This window comes from Elgaria multicarinata, chromosome 6 (genome assembly GCF_023053635.1).
Source record: "Elgaria multicarinata webbii isolate HBS135686 ecotype San Diego chromosome 6, rElgMul1.1.pri, whole genome shotgun sequence".
Taxonomy (NCBI): domain Eukaryota; kingdom Metazoa; phylum Chordata; class Lepidosauria; order Squamata; family Anguidae; genus Elgaria; species Elgaria multicarinata.
Genome location: NC_086176.1, coordinates 45,973,235 through 45,996,717, shown reverse-complemented (window position 1 = coordinate 45,996,717; position 23,483 = coordinate 45,973,235). Strand labels below are relative to the sequence as shown.

At 41.2% G+C, this 23,483-nt stretch overlaps 1 protein-coding gene across 2 annotated transcripts in view; it reads right to left on the bottom strand.

The window, feature by feature from the left end:
- Positions 1-297: 297 nt before the first annotated feature.
- The window catches only part of GDA (guanine deaminase), a 51,934-nt gene continuing 28,748 nt past the window's right edge, over positions 298-23,483 (bottom strand). For both annotated transcript variants that reach the window (XM_063129337.1, XM_063129336.1), the window contains 9 exons: positions 18,924-18,951; positions 16,792-16,899; positions 15,150-15,257; positions 12,813-12,910; positions 10,855-10,922; positions 9,534-9,680; positions 7,090-7,208; positions 6,024-6,051; positions 298-4,059 (listed from right to left, as the gene is read on the bottom strand). In XM_063129337.1, coding sequence (XP_062985407.1) covers positions 3,989-4,059; positions 6,024-6,051; positions 7,090-7,208; positions 9,534-9,680; positions 10,855-10,922; positions 12,813-12,910; positions 15,150-15,257; positions 16,792-16,899; positions 18,924-18,951 — 775 coding nt within the window. In that variant the 3' untranslated portion in view covers positions 298-3,988. The remainder of the gene's footprint in view (positions 4,060-6,023; positions 6,052-7,089; positions 7,209-9,533; positions 9,681-10,854; positions 10,923-12,812; positions 12,911-15,149; positions 15,258-16,791; positions 16,900-18,923; positions 18,952-23,483) is intronic.

The window sequence follows — 23,483 nt, the reverse complement described above, 5'->3', positions numbered from 1 at the left end:
AGCCAGCACCCGCTCATGGCTTTGAAGCCAGGACGCTGGGGTTGGGGGGCGGGGTGGCGGTTTCGGAAGGGTGCGCCTGGCTGGAAGCCGCTCACAGCCTAGGTGCACTGAATACTCTGGCACCAGCCCTGTTTATTAAGCAAATCCAATGCTGTTGAGTTTGGGTCATCTCACTACCTTTCCTCCATTTCTGTTGAGGATTTAGACTACTTTTACAATGCAGGAGTTCTACATTTTTGGTATAAACTGACAGGGTGGAGTACTTTAAAAAAAAATTATTATTATTTTGCTTTCTTCTTGTTACAGCAAAAATGTACTGGCTCAGTACCCTGAAAAAGCATCCAGGATAAGTCAATAATGTGAAGCACCTCTCCTTAGTTCACTAAGCTATCTGCTCTCAAATACTGCAGAACATGAATACTAAGCCAGGGTAACATTTTAAAGTGCAAGCTCTACTCACCATGTGGGAATCATTTAAATAACTGTACAAAGCCCAGGCAATACTCAGTTTCATTAACATCTTCAAACAGAAGGTTAACAAGTGGCACACTAAGATAAAGATAGATTTATGCATTTAAATCAATTCCATTTGTAATAAAAAGAAAGTGCTTGTTTCCACAAAGTGCACATTTAAACATTTTACCCGCAATAAGCTTTATTTCCATAATCTACCTTCTTCCTCTCTCTCTCTCTCTCTCTCTCTCTCTCTCTTTTTTTTTGTCTAAATTTCATGCTGACAAAGAACATAAGAAAAAAAAAGACACATCCAGTATCAAACATCCTAACAACGAAAATGGTGGAGAAAGTGAAACTATTCATCAGATACTCTTCCTAAGGTGTTTTTCCAAAGTAGCAATTTGGGGACAGGTCCTTGGCTAAGTGAATGTGGCACCCTTTGTTACACCTTGTGACCAGCCTAACGGTGTGTGTGTGTGTGTGTGTGTGTGTGTGTGTTTTCTGCTCTGCCTATACAACTATGAACAATAGTGAGTGAGGACCTCACCTTTTTCTACTGAGAATCTCCCAGACCATCACTGCACCATAGTAATTAACCTAAAAGTGTCCTACAAGTGTGAGAAGCCCTGTAAGGATCAATAGAAGGCACACATCCTCTGTCCAAGCTGGATACATTTGCACTTGCCAGTCTGTGGGGCAATAACAATTCTTGTAACATTAGTGTTTCTAGAATACTTTTTCTAAGTACTTCACACACATTACACATTATTGCACTAAAACATCTAGGCCAGTACCATTATCCCATAATACGACAGGGGCGGGGAGAGGGGGGTGGACTGAGGTTAAGAAACACTGTTTTGTCCAAAGCCACCTAAGTGAGACCATGGCTGAAATAAACTTGGAACTAAGAACCTGCATCACATTCCTCATGCCCTCATCCTCTATGCCCCATCAGCCATTAAGTGACAGCGCTCTTTCAATGAAGTGCACTTTAGATTGACAAGGAGGTATGCCAATGAAGGTGAAAGCAGCAAGAGATGCTTCTTCCTCCGAACCTGAGAGAGGGAGACTCCTCCCACATAAATGGGTTCCTACCATGCCTGATTTATTTCACCCAGTTATAATTCCAGAGGTAACTTGTTTATTATTTAATTAGAGCATTTTTATTCTGCTCTTCAGACAAGGCTCCCAGAGTGGCTTACAAAGATTAATATTAAGACATTCCAGGTTCTGAAGAATATGGCTAATTCTGGGGCTTGCAAATCCTCCATGCAATTGCGTTCCATAAGCCAGGCTATTGATACCCATCCACCATCTGACTGAATACTTCCTGAGGGCATCGTGAAATCAGTGTATGAGGCTCTAGGAGAACAAGGTGCTTCTTCCCATAGCATTGGGTCTATTATTTTACCTTTCCTGGCAACTTCTATTATTTGGGGGCAGGGTAGATTTGCAAGTAGTGCAGCTTCTGTGTAGATCAAAATTGCAAACCTCTTTTAGAATATTTTACTTTATTGTTTATTTAATGATACTTATGAATTCCTCACATTAAAGGAGTTTCTAACCAATGCACAATGACAACAAAATGTCTTCATGCAGAGGACAAGATTACTTTCATGGGAATGCCTGTTGGAAAACGTATAATTTCAATAGGTGCTGAAAACACAGAAGGGTTCACACCTGCCTAATTTGCAGTGGTAGGGGGTTCATCTAAACCAGGGGTGGAGAATACATGGTCCATGGGCTGCATGTAGCCCCTGCCTGCCAAGCCAAATGTCACCCCTGCTCTCCCCTGTCCTCCCCTCCCCAACTGAGTAAAAAAAGAAAAACATTGGCAGATGAACCACTATGGAGGCTTACTAAAGACAAGTTTAGCTTGATTTCAAGGGGATTTCACCACACCACCACAGCAAGAGTGCAGTCCGGTTTGGGGTCTTGGGCAATTGGCCATCATAGTGCCTGAAGTTGCCCATCTCTGATCTAAACACTCACATTAAAAGTATATTTCCAACCAGGGATCTATACTGTTCTATAAAAATAGAGTGGTCCCCAAAACAATGTATTATAGAGATGTCAAGTGGATCTCCTTCTCTTGCCATCCAACGGAACATGATCCTCTCCTCACAAACTTATGGGACACGTAAGAATGAATTGTCAGGTGCAAACCGAATCAACGAGTGCATGGCCTGTGCCCTAGAACGCTGCTCTTGCAGTCAAAGTAGATGTTGCTTGCAAATGTAGCCATCATCATCCTGAGGCTCTGGAAACTGGGAAATGCTGTTTCCAGAGGGTTAGTGGGAATAAGAGATGCAGCAGGGTAAACCCCTTTCCCCGCCTGCTGTTTCCAAGCAGCAAATCTCCCCCTCGCCAGCAGTGAGTTTAAATGCAAGCAAATATATATCGTCATGGGGGGATTATTTGGAAAGGGGAAATAAATGGTGCCTTAGAATAGAATGAAACAGGTACTTGGATCTGCAGCAATTTGGGGTATGGTGTGTGTGTGTGTGTGTGTGTGTGTGTGTGTGTGTGTGTGTGTGCGTGTGTTCTGCTGCAAATGTCTGTGGAAACAAAATCTATGGTAAATACCTATATCTAGCAGTGCTTATAAGAAGGAAGTAGGACAGCAGAATGTGAACTTACTGTTAACCTTTGAACCTCCCATAAAAATGCTTTTTGTGGGAGGAATGAAATAGACGTTGCAAAAACACAAGAAATGGTTACAAACTGGGATGACTGAATAAAACTGGGATAAAATTGCACCTGTGCTCAATTTTCCCTGGCCAATCTCCCTCTTATGTATCCTTGCCCTATTATTCCTGAGTAGTTTCTATTGTCCTCAGAGGTGAAACTAATGGGCTTAGGTTTCGTTAGCAATTATGTTTTGCTTTGCTCAAACAGAATGTGTAAATAGTGACCAGGGTCCAAAGATGTTTTGTGTACACACACACCAGGGCTTTCCCAGCATCCTTTATTCTTCAGCTCCTTGAGCCCCACGGAAAGCAACAAGTGGGGATTGGGACCCCTCTGGAGTGGCCTGTGATGTCCACAGGGAGAGGGATGCAGGTACGTTGGGGAAATCAGCAACACCCACACACCCAGTACAGAAGTGGTTTGGATCTCAGTCATGAATAAGGATCCCAAAGTTTTGTGGGATAAAAATTTAACATTAGGGCTGTTATTAATATATCTCAAGAGGGCAAATGCATACTATGAATTTACCTGCCAATTCTTCTTTATATGTGCGTGAAGTGCTCCTGCACAGTCAAGTTTGTTCTTATTTTAGATACTGTGGTCTCTCTTCGTCTTGTACAAATAGGATACATTTTGGCACAATATGTGTGTGTGTGTGTGTGTGTGTGTGTGTGTGTGTGTGTGTGTGCATCTGATGAGATTTACAATGTTTTTGTGCAAATTTAAAACCTACTAAACAAACTGAGCATGGCATCATCACAACAAGGCACCGCATTTTCACCCACTTCTTCCAAGCTATAGAGTTACCAGCAGAGCATTTTGCAGAAAGGGGGATCTAATTTTATACAGAACTTGAAAATGGAACCACCAGTTTGCCAGCCACATAAACTTCTTCGATATTCCTGTCGTCACCTAAAATCACAAAGATGAAAGAGATGATTACCCTTTAAGCAATGCATCCTAAAACACTGTTTACCTTGAGATCTGTATTTTCTAAAGGCATGACCACCCTGTTCTCCACAATTGAATTAGGAATTGATTCACCTGCTTACAAGAACTCAGAACTGAATTTGACACCTAGGCCTTGTTTATTCCATTGATTCCCCTAGTGCATAGGGTGACCATATGGAAAGGAGGACATGGCTCCTACATCTTTAACAGTTGTAAAGAAAAGGGAATTTCAGCAAGTGTCATTTGTATGCATGCAGCACCTGGTGAAATTCCCTCTTCATCACAACAGTTAAAGCTGCAGTGTCCTGCCCTCTTTTGTATCTGGTCAATGCAGCTTCAACTGTTGTGATGAAGAAGGCATTTCACCAGGTGCTGCACGCATACAAATGACACCTGCTGAAATTCCCTTTTCTGTACAATTGTTAATGATACAGGAGCTCTGTCCTTCTTTCTATATGGTCACCTTACTTGTGCATAGAGGAAAGAGAGCACAGAGCAGCATATCCTCATCCTAATACAGAGATGGGGAAACCATTTTGGTCCACCAGTCCAATCAGCCTTTGTACATGGAATGGAAAGGGGAGCCATCTTGTATTTTGCCTCAGGCAGCAAAATGTCTTGGGCCAGCCCTGCAAAAGACCCTGCATCACATTGGAAGACATGGGTTTGCTGCCATCACATGTAGTTTGGACCTAATACCAGGGCAGTTCACATATAACAGTTTTCCTCCATCCAAGCAGTCCTGAGCTTTCAGAGATATGCTCTTGCATAGGGAAATGTCCCAGCAGCAGTTCTCATGACGCCAGCCACAGTCACAGGAATTGCAGCTGACTATATCGGTAAACTTCTGAGTAGCATGTTGTTATGTGTATAGATGCAAGTGCATACGCAGGGAACGCTGGGACTGTTTGAATAGAGTAAAAGTGTTCTTTGTGGACAGTCCATGAATCTGAACATATAACATAATAATTTTGGTAAAACATATGAGTCCCTTTCATCGCAGTTTAGCTCAGACATCATCTTCTTTTGCCTGCCCAGTCAGCCACTTACTATGAACAGATGTGCACTAGCTTTTAGTCTCTAGAACAGATATAAAAAGCTGTACAATAACTGCTTATTTGGGCCAAGACAGTGATAGCACGTCATTCTGTGTAGACTAGAAACCTGAAATATTTTAGAAAACATCCTGGCCCTAATCCAGCTGTAATTCATAAAAAAAGATTGCATGCAACTAGAAACGAGTGGGGATAATTAATCTGTGTGCAATAGTACCAGACAGTGCATGAAGACAGCACTCCTTTCCACTTCAAGGTATAAATGGTAATGTCTACATTCAAACACATTATGCCAGGGCAAAAATAAGGCAATGCATATGAACGTCCGAAATTGCACATGCATCCTGACCCTGCAGATTTGGAACAGTTCCCACATGTATAAATCAGTTTTCCCATATGCAGTACCAATGTTCATGTGAGCAAGCAGGCCTTTGGATCTACCTGTATTGCCCACAATTCACAATACAACTTTACATGTGCAGAGCATCAATTCCACACAGGCAGTCATGTTGTCATGTGGACAAATTGAGGCTGGATGGGGATGCAGGATGGGCTTGTTTCAGGTAAAGCATTTTAAGACAATACTTTGTTTCCTTGTGAACAGAGATTTTTGAATTCGAATAGATTCACTGTGCGATCCTATACATGCCTACTCAGAAGTTAGCCCCAATGAGTTTAATGGCCTTTATTCATTAAAAATTCCAAGCATAATGAAGTTAACACCTGTTGCTTAGCAAAGTTTACAAATTCTAACCATATAAACATAGATAGAAAAATACATTTTAAAAGGAGATAACAAAAGCAAAGGGAATGCTTTAATGTTTGCAGCAATCAGATTAAAACATCTGTATAGGAAGAACTGGTACATACCTTGGTACAGGAATTTCTGGATAATATCCTAAAAAATACAGGAGAAAAAGCAAATACTGAAAAAGTAGTTCCTTCTTAATATAAGCAGTCAGTAAAACACCAATTGCAGTCTATAGTATCAAACAAATTTAACATTTTAAAAAGCAAAATCCAAATCCAGAATGGTTGACTTTAAATGTAATCTAAGTTATCAGTATTTTAAAGTGTTGAAATACTACTATAAATGATTCTCAGTTGTAAATACTTTTCATACATATTATTATTTCCCATTTCATATTCTATTGTTTCTAACATTGCCATATTATCTGTTTCTCCCTTTCCAGGGCAAACTTTTAATTTTCAACGTGCAGACCCTTATCCAAAAGATAGCCCTAGGTTTGGGAAAGAGTGTTGTGCCTGAAGGGAACTGATCCAGATTCTTGTCACAATTTCTCTGTAGGAACCAGTGCTGGTTCCAGGCCTTTGAAGGCCCTTGGGCAGGACGCCCTCAATGGCCCCCTTCCTCAGTGAGCCATTGTCATTAGCTTCTCCTCATCCACATCCTCTTCTTCTTCATTGCTACAATTTGCTTGCTTGACAGGCAGAGAGACAGTGAACAAGTGGGCAGGGGCATCTTCTGCTCCTCCATCTCACCACCACCATTGTTTGGGCTAGAGAGAGAGCAGCAGGTGGACAAGCAGGTTGCCATGGTGAGGAGGAGGAGGAAGAGGAATAGCAACTTCAGTGGGCCCCTGCTGGGGTGTGGATCCTCAGCACGTGTCCTACCATGCCTACCCTTGACGCTGGCTCTGGTGGGAATGTTCAAGAAACCTTTCATTTACCACATTAAATGTCTCCTGGGGAAAAAAGGAAACCCCCTTTCTCGTCATTCCTACGGACTCAAAACCTGACCAACGAACTCAGGACTGTCATTGTTTATCTAGCTTATTTCTCTGTAATGGCAGTCTTGAAGAAGGGCTGCCAGGCGTTCCACAGGGTCCTTACACAGAAGGAGCAACCAGAAAGTCATGAAGTCCATCCCATTGAACGATGAGCAACATATTTTCATGGTGCAATATTTGCTTACCTCAGAAGTATCAGAAGCAAACACATCGAAAGGGCTGTCTGATGCTTTTGCGTTGATAAGCAGGGCATCAAATTCTTTGCCGACCTCAAAGTTTCCAATCACAGTATCTAATCCTAGAACTATGAAACAAAGTCAAATAATAAATCACCCACACAATCAAATTCTGCATCAACAAGATGCAAGTATGACAACTTGCAATGGAAATAAATGGAAATGACCAAGGTTTTTGTTGTTCTTGTTCTTGTTGGGGTTTTTGGAGGTTTTTTTCTTACACATATGAGCTGTCCTTGCGGGTTTTTTCTGTCATCATTCCATGCTGGGTAGTGTTCCACTCTGACCAGGAGAGGGCAAGCTATATCAAAGATTTTTCTCAAGACTTTTTCCTTTGTTTTTTTCCAGTTTAGAGCCAAATAAAAGTCAATTATTATACCCAAGCATAAAATGCAACAGCACACAATTATTTTATTATTTTAAATGCTGCACTGAACAGCAGCATTTCAGCCACAGAAAATAAAATAGAACAAAAGGCGAAACATATTTTAGAAACGGTAACAATGCTATCTTCATAATATTGAATGTTATTAAAGCTGCAGTCCTATCCACACTGACCAGAGGATAAGTCCCATTGAATTCAATGGAACTTTACTTCTGAGTAAACCTGCATAGGATTGCACTTTGTAACTCAAGAAATGATTGTATCTCTTGGCATAGCTTCCTACCCATGGGTTTGATTTCTCTCTGTGTGTGTGTCTTTACTGCAGTTTCCATATTAAACACAAGAGGGCGGTAGGAGATCAAGAGTCTGGCCTGTCAGAACTAATCAGAGAAAGCAGAAGAGAACCAAACTAGCAGTTTATACAGAGGGCCCTTTTTAACCAGGAAAACCAGGGAGCTGTCTATACACCTTCAGAGTCCTGCAGTGGCTGTGAATTGGCACTGCGTCGGTTATACAATGTAGCCACCGATTGGCAGCCACCACACTGCAGTACAAAAACGTTGGGGACTCAGCCCGACTTTTTCCTTGGGAATGAGGTCACCACGGCTCTTCCACCAGGTGACCTCCCTCCAGGGTCGATCCAGGGAGTGTTCTGCGGCAGATGGCAACCCTGACTGGTCGCTGGATGCCAGGAAGAACATGGGGGGTGGGCTCCAGGACCCAAAAGCCACAGGCCCCCTGCTGCGCAGCAGCAATAACACAAACTTTCAGCAGCATGAATAGGCGAAGCGGAGCCGTGAAGATAGGGCCCAGTTTAGCAGAGAAGGGGTTAGGATTATAAAAGGAGCTAAGAGAGAAAGAAGGTGTTAAAGCCATTTTCAGCACTGTTTCCTCTTCTCCAAATCACACCCACCCCAGCACCTTATTCTTTACAAAATACTCTCTCTCTCTCTCTGAGCATCTCTACATTAAAGAAAAAACCTGCCCCCTTATCAGATTTCCCCCCTCAGACTTTTCTGCATTCACTACAGGCTCCTTCAGATGAGACCACCTGATTTGTAATTGAAACATTCCCCCCTCTGGCTGATGTTTCATAAAGCTCAATGAAACAGCACCATCTAATGGCGGAGTTAATCCTGCAATTATTTTAGATACCGGATTATCTCTGGATTATCATTTTTTAGCGAGATTTCTGGGGAAGCCATGAGAGACCGCCTGGAGATTTACAGTGTCATATAATGGAACCACAAATATCTGTGAGTGGCCAATCATGAGCATGCAATAAATTGCTAATGTAGAGAATCTCGCTTTCGCTCGCTCACACACACACAAGGAACCCTTTGAGGGAAAAGCCTCTGGGAAGAGCAATTTGGAGCAACGAAACAGTGGGTGGAGAAACAGTTAAGCTCTCCCACCCTCACTGCTGCTTCTCCAATCTTGTTCAAGCTTCCAGAAGGGATTTTTCCAGTTTGAAATGGGCTTTTCCGATAATAGTATCTGTATCGGCATGTAACATTTAGTTTGGCTCCAAGACAACACTTTGGATTTTGGATTCTGTACTGATGTGGAAATATAGCAAATGCTACAAACTTTAAATAAATGCTGAGTCAGGGGAAAAAATAATTTCCATGTTATAGTTTTGCATTACAGGAGTGCTTTCCGGAAATAAAAGTTTTAAAAATTATATTTCCCCCTAAAACACAGTTGTTGTCACCAAAACAACTCACGCAGGTTGATCTTCTCTTTCCAAAATGGAAAATTCATTCAGAGCTAAGTTCAAATATCAAACATGAAATTCAGATTTTGAGAACATCAGTAATCAGACAGCCACATGGAAATTTTATCATTTAAAAATATGAGAGAAAATATTTCCAGCGTTTATTTTAGCTCTAGCTTTGTACAAGAGCTTCCTTGATAAAAATAATCCTAAACTTTGATGGGTGCATTTTCTATGACAAGGGACTTTAAAAAAAAAAATAATAAAAAAAAGTTGGGGAGAACTTTTTACCTTCGCTCCCTCCAAGAGTTGCTAGTCGGAAAACTTCCTTCAAAGTTAAAGCGCTTTCAAGCTCATTATTAATATTAAGAATGTTAGATGTCATAACGGCCTTTCTGATTGCATCAAACATGGAAGATGAGTAGCCACCAGCAACATCTATAATAAAACAGATTATTAGAAATCAGCCTGCAAGGAATAGACTGTGAGTGAAAACATGAGTTTTGTTCAAGATAGCAGGTCAGTAGGCAGGCAGAGGCTCAGTAGTATAACACAAAGCACTTCCCTGGCAGTATTTCCTGTACAGTATCCTCCTAGCTACAGGAGAATAGCCAAGCTGCAAGTCATTCTGCTTTAGGGTGGGTGAGCACACCTGAATGTCAGCTGCACTGTCAGGCCTGCACAATTGTATGAAAGCACTTGAAGGCATCAGAAGCTTCTACCTAGTTCTGGGTTTGCTGGTCATTTCCAGGGCTGTGTTTTATTATGGTGTCCATATGGAAAGGAGGACAGGGCTCCTGTATCTTTAACACTTGCATAGAAAAGGGAATTTCAGCAGGTGTCATTTGTATGCATGTAGCACCTGATGAAATTCCTTCTTCATCACAACAGTTAAAGTTGCAGGAGCTGTGGAATTCCAGGAATGCTGCTGCCAGAAGTGCTAGGCTCCTGTGTCTGTGAGATGCCATCTGATGAATCCTCCAGCTCTCCACCTGGCTCTGGCTGTGGCACAACTAGCTGGCTTTCTCCCTCTTCCTCCGAGGAGGAATCCTTCTCAAGGTGAGGCACAACGGGCAGACTCTATGGTCGCCCCCATTTTCCCCCCCCCCCAATTTTAGCATGCAAAAATACCCAAGGAGTTTCCATCCCACAGCACGGGGACCACTAACTCCACTGCAGCGAGTGGATAGTAAGCATGAGGGAGGATCTTGTGCCACACATCATGCTAAGCCGCCACGGATCACGTTTTTGAGCGATCCACGGTGACTTAGTGTGCCATCTGAAGAGGTCTGTGATTGGTTTATCAGCTGTGTTCCGCTAACCTCTCTTCTCATTATCTCAAAGAAATTCCCAACTTCATCAATTGAGCCATGACAGGTGAGCTGAAGAGGAAGGATATTATTCTGACAGTAGTCTTCTCTACAGAGAAATACCAGTCTATCTTAAGTTTTAAATGTAGTTGTTTTTTAAAAAAAAAATCAAGAAGAAAAATATGGAGGACAGTGGCATGCTTGTTAGCAGATATAGTGATAGTACCATATGCGAATTGTTCCCAATTTTGGTCTTTTCAAATAATTATTTAAAATAAGCAGTTACACAGTAAATTACTAACCTGTGCCAAGGCCAAGTTTCACATTGTGCTTCAGAATCTTTTTTGCATTGAAAAGCCCACTACGCAATCTGGATTGGAAGAGGAGAAAAGAAAAAGTCATCATCTTTACAATTAAAAAAGAGGGTGTTGAGATGGATGCCTTGTCACATTTTGCCATTAAAAGCCATTGAGAAAGTGCAAGTCAAAAGTCAAGCCTATAAACAAAGGATAAAAGTATTATGAATGAGCAGCCTCACTGTCATTTGAGGCAGGCATGGTCCCAATGCCTTGGCTCTAGGAATGTCCACGTGGCCTGGGAAAGGTAGGTCTAGTAAAGGTTTGGACATTCAGGGCAATAAAGCACATGCACTGTCCTCTTTTGACGTACACAACAAATCCAGTCCTATGCAATGGCCATGAAACCTTCAGAATATGGAGAGACCTTCCTCCTGCCCAGTTCCTAACCCAATCAAGTCATTGGCTTCCAATTCACTCCAGAATCCAATATAAACTTCTCCTGTTGACCTTCAAAGCTTTTCACGGTCTAGCTCCTGCCTATCTCTCCTCTCTCATCTCACACTATTGCCCCGCTCGTGCTCTCCGCTCCTCTGATGCCATGCTTCTCGCCTGCCCAAGGGCCTCTACTTCCCTTACTCGGCTTCGTCCTTTTTCTTCTGCTGCCCCTTACGCCTGGAATGCTCTTCCAGAACACTTGAGAACTACAAACTCAATCACAGCTTTTAAAACTCAGCTAAAAACTTTTCTTTTCCCTACAGCTTTTAAATATTGAGTTTGTTCTGACTCTATACTGTTAGCTTCACCCCACCCGGTGCCTGTTTACACTTCCCTGTGCCTGTTTGCATTCTCTTTCCCTCCTTATTGTTTACTACAACTTTATTAGATTGTAAGCCTACGCGGCAGGGTCTTGCTATTTACTGTGTAATCTGTACAGCACCATGTACATTGATAGTGCTATATAAATAATAATAATAATAACAATAATAATAATAATAATAATAATAATAATAATAATAATAATAATTGAAGGGACACTACTTCCTCCTCCCTCCCAATCCCCTTTCCTTTTGTGTCATGTCTTTTAGATTGTAAGCCTGTGGGCAGGGACTGTCAAGAAATACTTTTGTAAGCTGCCTTGAGAGCCTTTTTTGGCTGAATGGCGGCATAAAAATGCTTAAATAAATAAATAAATACTGTTTGTCCATCCAGAGCCATAAAGATGGAAAACTCCATGCCAAAGCATTGCCACCACTGATAAAAACAAATTAACACTCATTAGCATAAATAAATAAATAAATAAGCATCTGTTAAGAGGGTCCCACATCCAGAATTCGCACACAGACTGAAACACAGCTCTAGATAATTTAATGCATACAGGGCTTGTTCAGATGTCATGTTAACTAAGCCACCGTTGTTAAGGGGTTTGGACTAACTATGTTGGCTTAGTGTCTTGTGATGAGCAGACAAAAATGGGACCACAGTGGCTATGGAACCACCCTGGCTAACCATCCCACTGCAGTAGGGTTAAGGAACTGCAGGGTGGCTTACCGTGACATGTGGTGGGCTCTCCAGTAGTATAAAAAAAGGCTCTGGGAGGATAGAAGGCCATGACCATAGAGATAGCAGCCTAGAGCATCCCACAGTTCCAGCAGTGCTCTAGCTGCCACAGACTTTTCTATGGTCATGCGGCCCCTTCTTATGGGTGTCTCCCCCCCCCCAGTATTTTTGGAACAGAGTGGCCGTCAGAAGCCCATTTGCATTGCGGAGCATGCTGGGATGTGCCCTTACTACAGAGGGTGGGTAGATAGCAAAACAGCACAGTGCTGCATGGTTCTGCTGTCGTGTGGGAGGCCCACTTGCAGTGGGTCCACCAACCCTCCCCTCTCTGTAGTTGCTCTAACTACCACTCTTTCTCACGCGTGTGACTGGGGCCTCATAGCAAGTCATACTATTTTACTTACGATATGTTTGAATTCGGACAATGTGCAATGGCAGCTCCTCTAAGACTAAACACGTCCAGCTCTTCATCAGAAAGAAAACAGCCATGAGCCATTATGGTCTAGAGATAAAAAACAGTGTAATTTACTTTGGGTTTGTGGTGAATTGTTGCCATTTCTTTTCCGGTTAGGTTTTACTTCAAATCAAATGCTAATTTGAGGATGACTTGTGAAAATTCAGCAAGAAAGGGGCAGAAAAGGGCATCCAAAATTATCAAGGGGCTTGAAGAACTCCTCTGTGAGGGACGTTTGGGGGCTTTGAAGGGGTTTAGAGAAAAGTTTAGCTTAGAAAAACAGTAAAAGGTAACAAGACACAGGTATATAAAATTATGCATGGTATGATGTTTTTCTCTCCCTCTCTTATCATACTAGAACCTGGAGTCATCCCATGAAGATGATTGGTGGGAGATCCAGGACAGATAAAAGAAAGTACTTCTTCACACAGCACATAGTTAAACTATGGAACTCACTACCACAAGCAGTAGTGATGGCCACCAATTTGAATGGCTTTAAAAGGGGGTTGGATAAATTCCTGGAGTAGAAGGCTATCAATGGTTACTAGTCCTGATGGCTAAGTGCAGTATCAGAGGCAGTGTTCCTCTGCATGCCATTACCTGGGGAACAAGAGCAGGAGATTATCTGGTAGCCCACTGTGTAAACAGTCTGCTGAAATGGATAGGCCTTTGGTCTGATCCAGCATGGCTCTTCTTATGTTGTTGTGTTAAAATCACTGATAAGAGTTTTTGGCACTACAGCGTGACACTGCTCAAACCTGTTTATAAGATTTCTCGGTCCTTAGTATATGAGACTTATTCTTTTTGATCTACGAAATGAATCCTATGTATACACAGGTATGTTATGTGCCAAAAGGGCCATCTCTCTGTGTTGCATGTGTAGTTCATACTTTCCTTAATTTTTTTTTTTTGCCTTTTAAAAATCCATATAGCCTTGATGCATTTTATCAAAACAACTAAAATAGAAATGAAAAGTAATAAATCTGAATCTATGTTTTATAGTGGTTCTTAAACGCTTTCTTAAAAGAAAGATATTCCTTACAGCAGAAAAGAATGTTTGCTTCTCAGATAACGAACATACAGCTGTATATGAAAACCCAGCGTAGCAGGGCATTGCCATATGCAAACCTGAGAATTGTTGGTAGTAAACCTTTATCACCAATGTCTTTATTTAGAAGCATAGCACTTAGAGTTGAATCTCATTAACTTGATTAATGCTGTGTACACAAGCTGCTAATTGATGCTAATTCAGCTAATAAAATGCTATGCAAATCAGAAAATCCAAAGGGAGCTTTTCAAAGGCAAACTAATCAGATTCCCCTAAGATTTTCAGTGGCACTTGAAAATGTCTTGCATATCTTTGTTTTTAAAAAAACAACCTCCCTCATAAGATTTTTTTAAAAAAAGTTTATAATGTATGCCTCAAAGTCAGGTTCATAAAACTGCATCCACTAATGAGGACTTAATTTATTTCATGGTGGTAGAGGGAAATCAGAAGAAAACTGCCTGAAAAATCTGGAAATTAACAGCAAAATTAATTCAAATACACACAAATATACTCCATTTAGTGTATTGGGGTTTTGCATACAACTTTAGAAGCACCATAGTAGTATTTGAAAACTGGAATGAGTTGGAATTTTAAAACAAAGTGGATTTGGTATTATGGAACAGGCCTATCAGGGGCCGCCTTGACAGCGCTGAATGGGCGCTGCGTTCCCCCTAAGCCCCATGGTTTCACTCCTGCTGGGGGGCTCTTAGTAATCCCCGTTCCAGGAGGGAGCACAGGGTTTCCAGCAGTCATCTGGGTACTGGAGCTGACCCCTGCTTTCCCCACCCTCATCCTGGCTTCTGGCGACCAATCCGAGGTCACCTTCAGCCAGGGAACACCTCTGCAGCAAAGCTGGAGTGAGGTTAGACAGTGGAAGGCCTCGCTAGGGCCCCAAAATGTCAGGGTAAATTCCTGACTTTTTTTTTTTATTCGCAGCTTCACAGGAAACAATGGGAGTTGTAGTATATAACATCTGGAGAGCACCAGGTAGCCTACCCCTGGGTTAGAATAGAGGTTTCAATGGCAGGACATGATGTGAGGGCAGACGATGCAATTTCTGTACCAAAGCTAGACAGGCCTGGATTTAATCAGTGCTTGGCTGGGAAACTATCAAGAAACCACTTTGAGTTAAGCCTATTTTGTTAATTGCCAGTTTGATTTTTTTTTTAAAGCAATATTTTCTCTTGGACAAAGCATAAGACTTACTCATATCCTGACCAATAAATCTGTTTATCCTACCTTGTTTGTAAGAAGCTTGTTTTTATCATACAACTCTGTATAATTTTTATATGACGGAAACATTTGGTTTACAAGTTTGAGTTCATCTTTACTCTCACTTATGTGGCTCTGTAAGGGAAAGGAAGGGGAGAAAATGGTCAGCATTTCAATGTGTGTGTACTTGCTTGCTTATTTATTTATTTGTTGAAATTTATTACCTGATTTTCATTATGAAAGCAGGGTTGCTCAGTTTAAATAACAGAAGCAGCAGCAGGAAGAAACCAATCCTGATAAGTGAGAGCTTCTCTCTCTCCCTCTCCCTCTCCCTCTCCCTCTCTCTCTTTCTATATATATATATATTTAAAAACCCACTGCTTTCTGCCTCCATTTCTTTCTGGGATTGCAGAAATTCAATTACTCGGGCAGCCACGTGGTTTGGATTGAATACTTCCCATCTCTGCGTCCTCCATTCAACTCAATAAAACAGCACCATCTAGTGGCAGAATTATAGCACAATGCCAACTTTACACAAGGCTGATTTTGCTGATTTTTTTTGAAAAAAAATATCTCTGTGTTTTCAGATAGCAGGATAAGGGTGGGTAGTGTAGGAGACATCCTGTATATTGATAATGTCATGTAATCGACCCGCAAACTTCTGTGAATGGCCAGTCATGAGCATGCTATAAATCGCTCATTTAGAGAAGCCCCGAAAGATGGCTTCAGTCCAACGAAGCCCATGAGAATTGCCTGGTCTGTTCACTCTTCTTGAAACTGTAGAATCTCATATTCATTCAATCATTCATTACATTCCTATACCGCCCCGAACTGAAGCTCTCTGGGTGGTTCACAAAAATTAAAAACCATTAAAAATACGTTATGCAGGGTGTAAAGCTATTTACATAAAATATATCAACAGACAGCACTTAAACAGACTAGTTTTTTAAACAATCAACCAAAGACAATCCAGGAGGATCTATGCTGTACAGGAGAAGATGAAGTTAGGGAGAATAGGTCTGCTACAAAGATGAACACCACCCAATATAAAGAACAATGGAAGAACCATCAAGCAGTTTCTCTTGAAGTGACTGGGTTCAGATTGTTGTTGTTCACAAGTGTGCACAACCACACTCACGAAGGACAGGGGGGAAAGCAAACCAATTTTCTCCAAATTCTCCACCCTATATGTGGGCAGAGAAATTGGGGGCATAATTTCACCAAAAAAATTCCCAAGGAAACATGTGAGGAGCAGGTGGGAGGACTGTGGGGAAATCATCTGTCAGGAGTAACCTGGATTAGCAAGCCAACTACCAGCCCAGAGTGGCTTATTTTCAAGGTTGCTTATCATGACATGCGAACTTGCTCATTATAAATACAAAGGTTCCCTATGCTAAAACTTGTATTGTAAGGGAGATATAGAACATTCTCATGCTTCCAAATTTCTCTGGGTGTTTTTGAATGTACATTGCCCTTGGCAGAAAAAAAAAATACTTGAAGCTGATCCTATGAACCTGAAGGAAAATTTCACTGAGCTATTTCCCATATATATCATGAGTGCAAGGCCTGCCTTCAGAGTGAATGAGCTAAGCAAGGTTGCTGTTGTTTTAAGACATTTCAAACTGCTGAATGGATGGGTTTTCACTAAATACAATATGAAAAGACTTACCTGCACATGAATATCATGAGTTTTTGCCAAGTTACCAAGGTTACTAAGTAATTCCTCTGTACAGGATGGTCCAAAGCGGGGTGTTACTATGGGATGCACTCTTGGATACTGTGAATATTCAAATAATATCAAATATAGACAATAGATATTTATGCACAAAAGCATGCTGAGCAGTACCTATTATTAGCTTGTTTCTTTTGGAATTATTAAAAGAGCAGCATTGCACAGATTGCTTTCCCTAAAGTTCATCTTTTCTGTTCTGCTGTGGCAAAACTGCAATACACACATACCAAAACAATGACATCAGCTAGCAAGCACAAAGCACCCAGTATGTGCAAATTCATGTTTTAATTAATCATGATTTACAAGGAGAGTGCTATTTAATTATCAGAAGTCCGTCTGTTGATTCATATTTGGCACAAAGTCACTGTGTATTTAAAATGACATTGTTTTCATAGATAGATAGATAGATAGATAGATAGATAGATAGATAGATAACCACAGAGAAATATATAAAATACAAAACTGTGAGGAAAATGAGAGAATAAATGAAGGAAAACTCACTATTTTGAAAGCAACAAATATGAATAATCTTAAATTATTTCCACTAGCTAAAGGCTAGATCTACACCTTGTGTCAAATGATTACGATCCCATCATGGTAACAGTAATAACACTTTGAAAGTGGTATATGGAATGTGTAATATGCCCCAACAGTTATCAGTGCATTTTAATACTGCAATAAAGCAATAGTGTATATCTAACCCAAGTATCTTGTTTGTCCACATGGCAATCCCATTTTACAAAAGTAAATTACAGTAGAAGCCAGGACTTGTCCATGACTAATGCTTAAACTAGATATTATGATGACAGTCTTAACTATTTAAATAATATCATTTAAATACTAGAGCTGGGCAAGATTCAGGCTTGGCTTTGGAATTCTGAGGCTTCAGAGGCCATTTTACAGAAAAGCCGCCACATCGTGCACAGCCCTTGCGTCCAGTGAAGAAAAGTCCTACAACTGCCAGCATGCCTTGCCAGGAGGGACATACTTACCAGGTCTGGAAGTGACAGGCACTCGTGACATCTTTGCTGCTGATCCTGGTGGATTGCCCACCCGGTCACACGATTGGGGCTGCCTGACACCCTGCATACACTGCCAAAGGGTCCCCGAGAGCCCTGTAGCCATCCGCATCCTCTGACAGCCACCAGCTTCCCCCTGCTCCTCGCCAATGCCGGGCCCTGAAAGTGCGCAGAAAGGATCTGGTACACAATGGCCGTAAACCAAACAGTTCCTCAAGGCCCCTCTGATTTTGTGAAACTGGCTGTTTGGTTTACGGCCATTGTGTGCTAGGTCCTTTCTGTGAGCAGGTGATTGCTGTGGCAGCGAGGCCATGAGTGCCCACCATTCCTGGGGCCCAGTAAGCGTGCCCTCCCAGTCAGTGCATGCTGAGAGTTGTAGGCTGTTTCTTCCTTATAGAGTCCTAGGGCTGTGCATTAGAATGGTGGTTCCGTCATAAAATGGCCTCCATGATTCGGATTTCTGAATCCGAGGCCCGAAGCTTGCACAGCCCTAGTTCATGGGGCTTCTAATTGCTCTAATGTCCTCACTGGCTGTGTACCCTCCCAAAGTTAGCAAGATGATTGGTTCAGATTGCTGCCCCACACACTAGGGGGGAATATTGTGATTTAGAATGGCACGCAGCGGCAGCCTGGACTGGCTAATGCAGCGTTTTCCTTTCCTGCGTGCCAAGCTTTGCCTGGACACTCATTTGGTGCTCTTGATCTCTCGGTGCTCTTGATCTCTCGGTGCTCTTGATCTCTCGGTGCTCCAGGCGATTGCTCATTTTGCCTCTCCCTAGGAACGGCGCTGCTCATGCCCCTTTGGCCTTGAAAAGTGGACTTCTAAGCCCTAGTTTTATACATGATGGGGCAAATCAGCAAATTAGCGTCAAATCTAGTTTGGCCCTAAGTTGAGACCTGAACTCCCAAGCACAGTATTTTACCAGCAGTTTGTACTGTCTAACCTTTCAGGTAGGAAAACATCCTGTCTTTTTTCATATTCAGAGGAATACATTGGAAGCAAAGCAAAATTAATTATTGCTCAGGGGAAGAAAATGCAGTTCTACTTACTTTTTTCCCCAATACTCCTCTAACAAACCTGAAAAGATCACGGAGGGGAGGTAACATATATAAAAAATAATATTAGTATTGCATTTTAGTATTTAATATATATGTATATTTGTATATATACACACAGAAAGAAAGAGATTCATGTATTATGAATCATCTGATAGTGTGACCTGTGTGTCCCTCAGTAAATTAGCATTGTTTTATGGAGGTTAATAAGACTGTGCAAATGTACACCAGCTAAAGTTTTTGACCTCAAATTTGTACAAGCTGTTGGTAATTAACATCAGACAAGTGGTCATTAGTATGCTTCCTGTGACAACTAAATGGATAACATGCAAAATCAAGTGAATGCGTAATTATATACGACCGTGACAGTATTTTTCTTTTAAAGTAAAAACTTAATTTTGGCTCCGTATCACATACTGAACGTGTTCTATTTTTATAGTCCTATTTTTAGATGACCTAATCCTGCTTCCTTTACAGTACTTATGTATATCGAAAATTTTAGGTCTAATTTTAGCTCACCCCTTCATTCACTTTTTTGATACTGCAGCTGCTTTTACGAGCACTTGTTTGCTTTTAAAGTATGTAGGAAAATGATACTTTTCTTATATGCTTATGAAGGTAGGGCTAACTTTATTAACAGCAGGGTTTTTTAATACTATTGGTGAGTCACAATCACTGGGGTCTTGGTAGCTGCTCCAAATCGTTTTGATGTACTTGAGGACACAGGGTCCTTACTAGGCGTAACCCAGGCCGTATCTACACTACTGGTTTAAAGCGCTTTATAACAGTTTTATAGTGCTTTAAAGCAGTTAAACCAGTAGTGTAGATCTGGCCCCAGTTATGTATATGAGCATACCCAAGACTGGCTGTTTTGCATGCCACGGAGAACCATCCAAAGTGTGGAAGTTAAAAGTAAGTTTGCATACATGGCAGTGCCTGCATATGCATGCAGAAACTTCAAGAAACCATTAACACAGCTAAAACATTGTGTGAACTGGGCCTATGCCTCTCAAAAGGACACACCAATTAGTTTCCAGGCGAAGTATGAAGTGTTGGTCATTACCTTTAAAGCCCTATATAGTTTGAGTCCAGGTTACCTGTGGGATCGTCTTCTCCTGGACAATACAGTGTACACACTCGGGTCCTCTGGGAGAACTTACTTCAGTCAGCCAAAACTAGGCTGACAGCTGCTAGCCCCAGGACCTTTTCTTTTGTCGCCCCAAACTGTGGAATGGCCTGCCAGAGGAGAGTTGAGAACTTAACTCTCTCTCCGACTTTAAGGCAGCTATAAAGACTAGCCTCTTCTGGCAGGCCTACCCAGATGAATTTTAAACCAAGAATTTTAAGACGTCCTGATTTTTTATATATATATTGCATTGGTTTTATATGCTCTTTTAATTAATTTTATATATTTGATTTATATTGTATTGTTGTACTAATGTTGTTTCCCGACTCGATCCAAAGAGAGAGGTGGGTAAGAATTATTATTATTATTATTATTATTATTATTATTATTATTATTATTATTACTGTTGTTGTTGTTATTCCAAATCATAGGGCTTTTCAGCTCCTTATTGCTAGCCACTGATGAGATGATTAGTGTTGAACACTCATTCTTTGAAAACTTCAGTTGCCCAACAGTTTTAGAACCAAGTCAGACATGATGAGGAATCTCCTGGACCAGATCTACGCCTCGTGTCAGATCGATACGATCCCATCATGGTCACGCTATATCCCTCCTGTGCATTTATACCTTGCAGCACACACAATAACATAGAAAAGTGGTATATGAAATATATAACGTTCCCCAACAGTTCGCAGTGCACTTCAATACTGATAAAAAGTACTACTTAGATCTAGCCCTGGATTATGGAACTCTTGGGGTTTATTTTATTTTATTTTTCTAATTAGCAGCCCCAGGCTTGGGAAGTGGTGTTGGGGGAGGGAGGGTTAACTCTTTAACCTCCCACATCATTTCCCCTAACCTGAATCAGCTCATCAAGCAAAGGGAAATACACAGGTCTCTTCAAAGTTCTCCAATTAATTCAATTCTAGTCTATGGTTTTGCACTTGTGTGGGTGTTGCAAGCCTCTAGTAGTGTTATGGTGATATTGTGCAGTGCTCCCCGATACTGAAGCACATATCATTTGTTTAATTTTATAATGGGAGTAGGAACAAACAGCCGTATGGCTATTCCTATATCATAGTTGTTCCTCTCTAGAGCCTTTTTCACCCTTGATCACAATTTTTGCTATGTAGGTAATGGAGATTTAAGGGATCACAGCTCAGTGGTAGAGCAGTTGTTTTGCCTGCAGACGATCAATCCCTGGCATCTCCAGTTAAAAGGATCAGGTAGCACCTGATGGAAAAGACATCTGCAGGAGAAATGCTGCCAATCAGAGTAGACGATACTGGGCTAGGTAGACAAACAACCAGACCTAGTACAAAACAGTTTCCTATGTTCCCATTAAAAACATGGGAAAGCCTAGGAACATAGGCAGCTGCCTTACTCTAATTCAGGCCATTGGTTCATCTAGCCCAGTATTGTAGACACTGTATGGCAGTGGCTCTCTAGGGTCTCAGGCAGGATTTCCTCACCCTACCTGGAGAAGCCAGGGATGAAACCTGGGACCTTCTGCAAGCAAAGGCTGTGCTCTATCACACTGAACTATACATGTGGCTGAACTTACACCAGTATGTCTCTGTATCAACCAGCCCTTAAAGTCCCTTTACAAAGAAGCTAAATACATTCCCTTCAAAGCTTTGAATATACCCAGGGAACATTATATTCAAATCAACTGTGCTACATTGCACTAACATGTTGTGGTTATTTCTTTAACTGTCACCAGCTGGAGTACTCCAATTAATTCAATTAATTAACCAGCTGGAATTCTATGAACAATAGTTGAACGAATGACAGGAGTGGCGTAGGGGAGCTAGGTCTTGGAGGCATGCGGCACCTGCGTTGTTGTTGTTGTTTTAAAATATTAACAGGGATGCTGACCCCCTCTCAGAATTCCCTTTTCTCCCTGAGCTTAGCTTCAAGCCCCACACAAGCTGGAGGAAACTGAATTTTCTCAGCAACAATACATTGTTCCCTGTTATAATACATAGTATTTTGAGGTGGCTTGAATGGGCAATTGAATGCCTTGAATAGGCAATGTACACCCGGTGACTGGGTTTACACAACACGCTAACCCACACTCAGTGGTTGAGTGTGGGTTGTTGTTGAACTGTGGGTTGTTGCTGGCCAGTGAGTTATCATGTTGTCTGAAGGCAGGCAATTTTCTGCAGGGTAGCAGAAACCCAACTATAACCCACAGTTCAACAACAACCCACACTCAACCACTGAGTCTGGGTTAGCTTGCTGCATGAACCCAGCCGTTAGATTTACGAAAGACCTACTCCTGGTGGAGATGAAAACTGCTAGAACCAGTTTACTGATATGAATAACACATTGTGGTTTTCACCTTTCATTTTTGGACTCTCCTTGGAGGTATGGCTATGGAACTGTCATGATGAGTGCCTGCATTTCAAAATTGACCACTACACCACTGAATGGCAATAGGGTGAGACTTTGAAACAGTGGAGATATGGAAGTCAAGGGGTTGACTAGCAGCTTAGCAGGAAGGCTAGCCAGGACATTAGTAATCCCACCACTACCAATATGGAAATGTATATTATCCCATTTCTCCTTTACCTCTTTGCTTCTCTTTCCTCCTTTGTGTTTCTTGTTCTTAATTAGATGGTAATCATGCAGGCAGGACCTTATTGTTGCTTTTAATCTACAACATCCAGTATATGTATTGAGTACTTTATCCTACTGATACTACTATTACTACTGATGATGATGATAATAATAATAATAATAATAATAATAATAATAATAATAATAATAATAATATGGTGATGAAGGAACCTAAAAACAATGCAGTGGGAACATAAGTTTCTGAAACTTAAAAATATGTGAACATGTTTATACGTGTATAAATAATCACCAAAACCTGTCTGAAATATATCAGTATGTTTTCAAGTAAACACAGGCACAAGATTCTTTAACACAAGGGTACTGCCAGATGGAGGGTGCCTAGCGCTACCAATCAAACGCATTATGCCTCTATTCTTTTCCTCGTGAACAGATTGCTTTTCTGATTAAAAATAAAAAGACAGAAGAAGGCGGTTGGAAAATATGAGAAGGTTACAAATTGAAGACAATATCATTTGGACTGCCTGTAAATTTATATGAATGAGGCAGGGCGATTCCAGGATAAAAGCCTCATCTAGAAGCACCCATGATCTCCATTAATTTTTAACAGCCTAATTTCAACAGTGTTCTTTGAGAACTGGATTTAAGGTAAATCCCAAACAGTGGGAAGTAGTTTCATCTGAAATATGGAAAACAGAGAGTGTTTAAAAATGTAAAAGTGCATCTGAAAGTATATTCAAGAAGAAATGTGTTTGTATCAATTAACTTCAGTGGTAGCTATTCAGAAGGATGTTACATGGGTATAACAATTGTGGTAACAGGAGAATCAAATTCTGTGGCCATGTTAG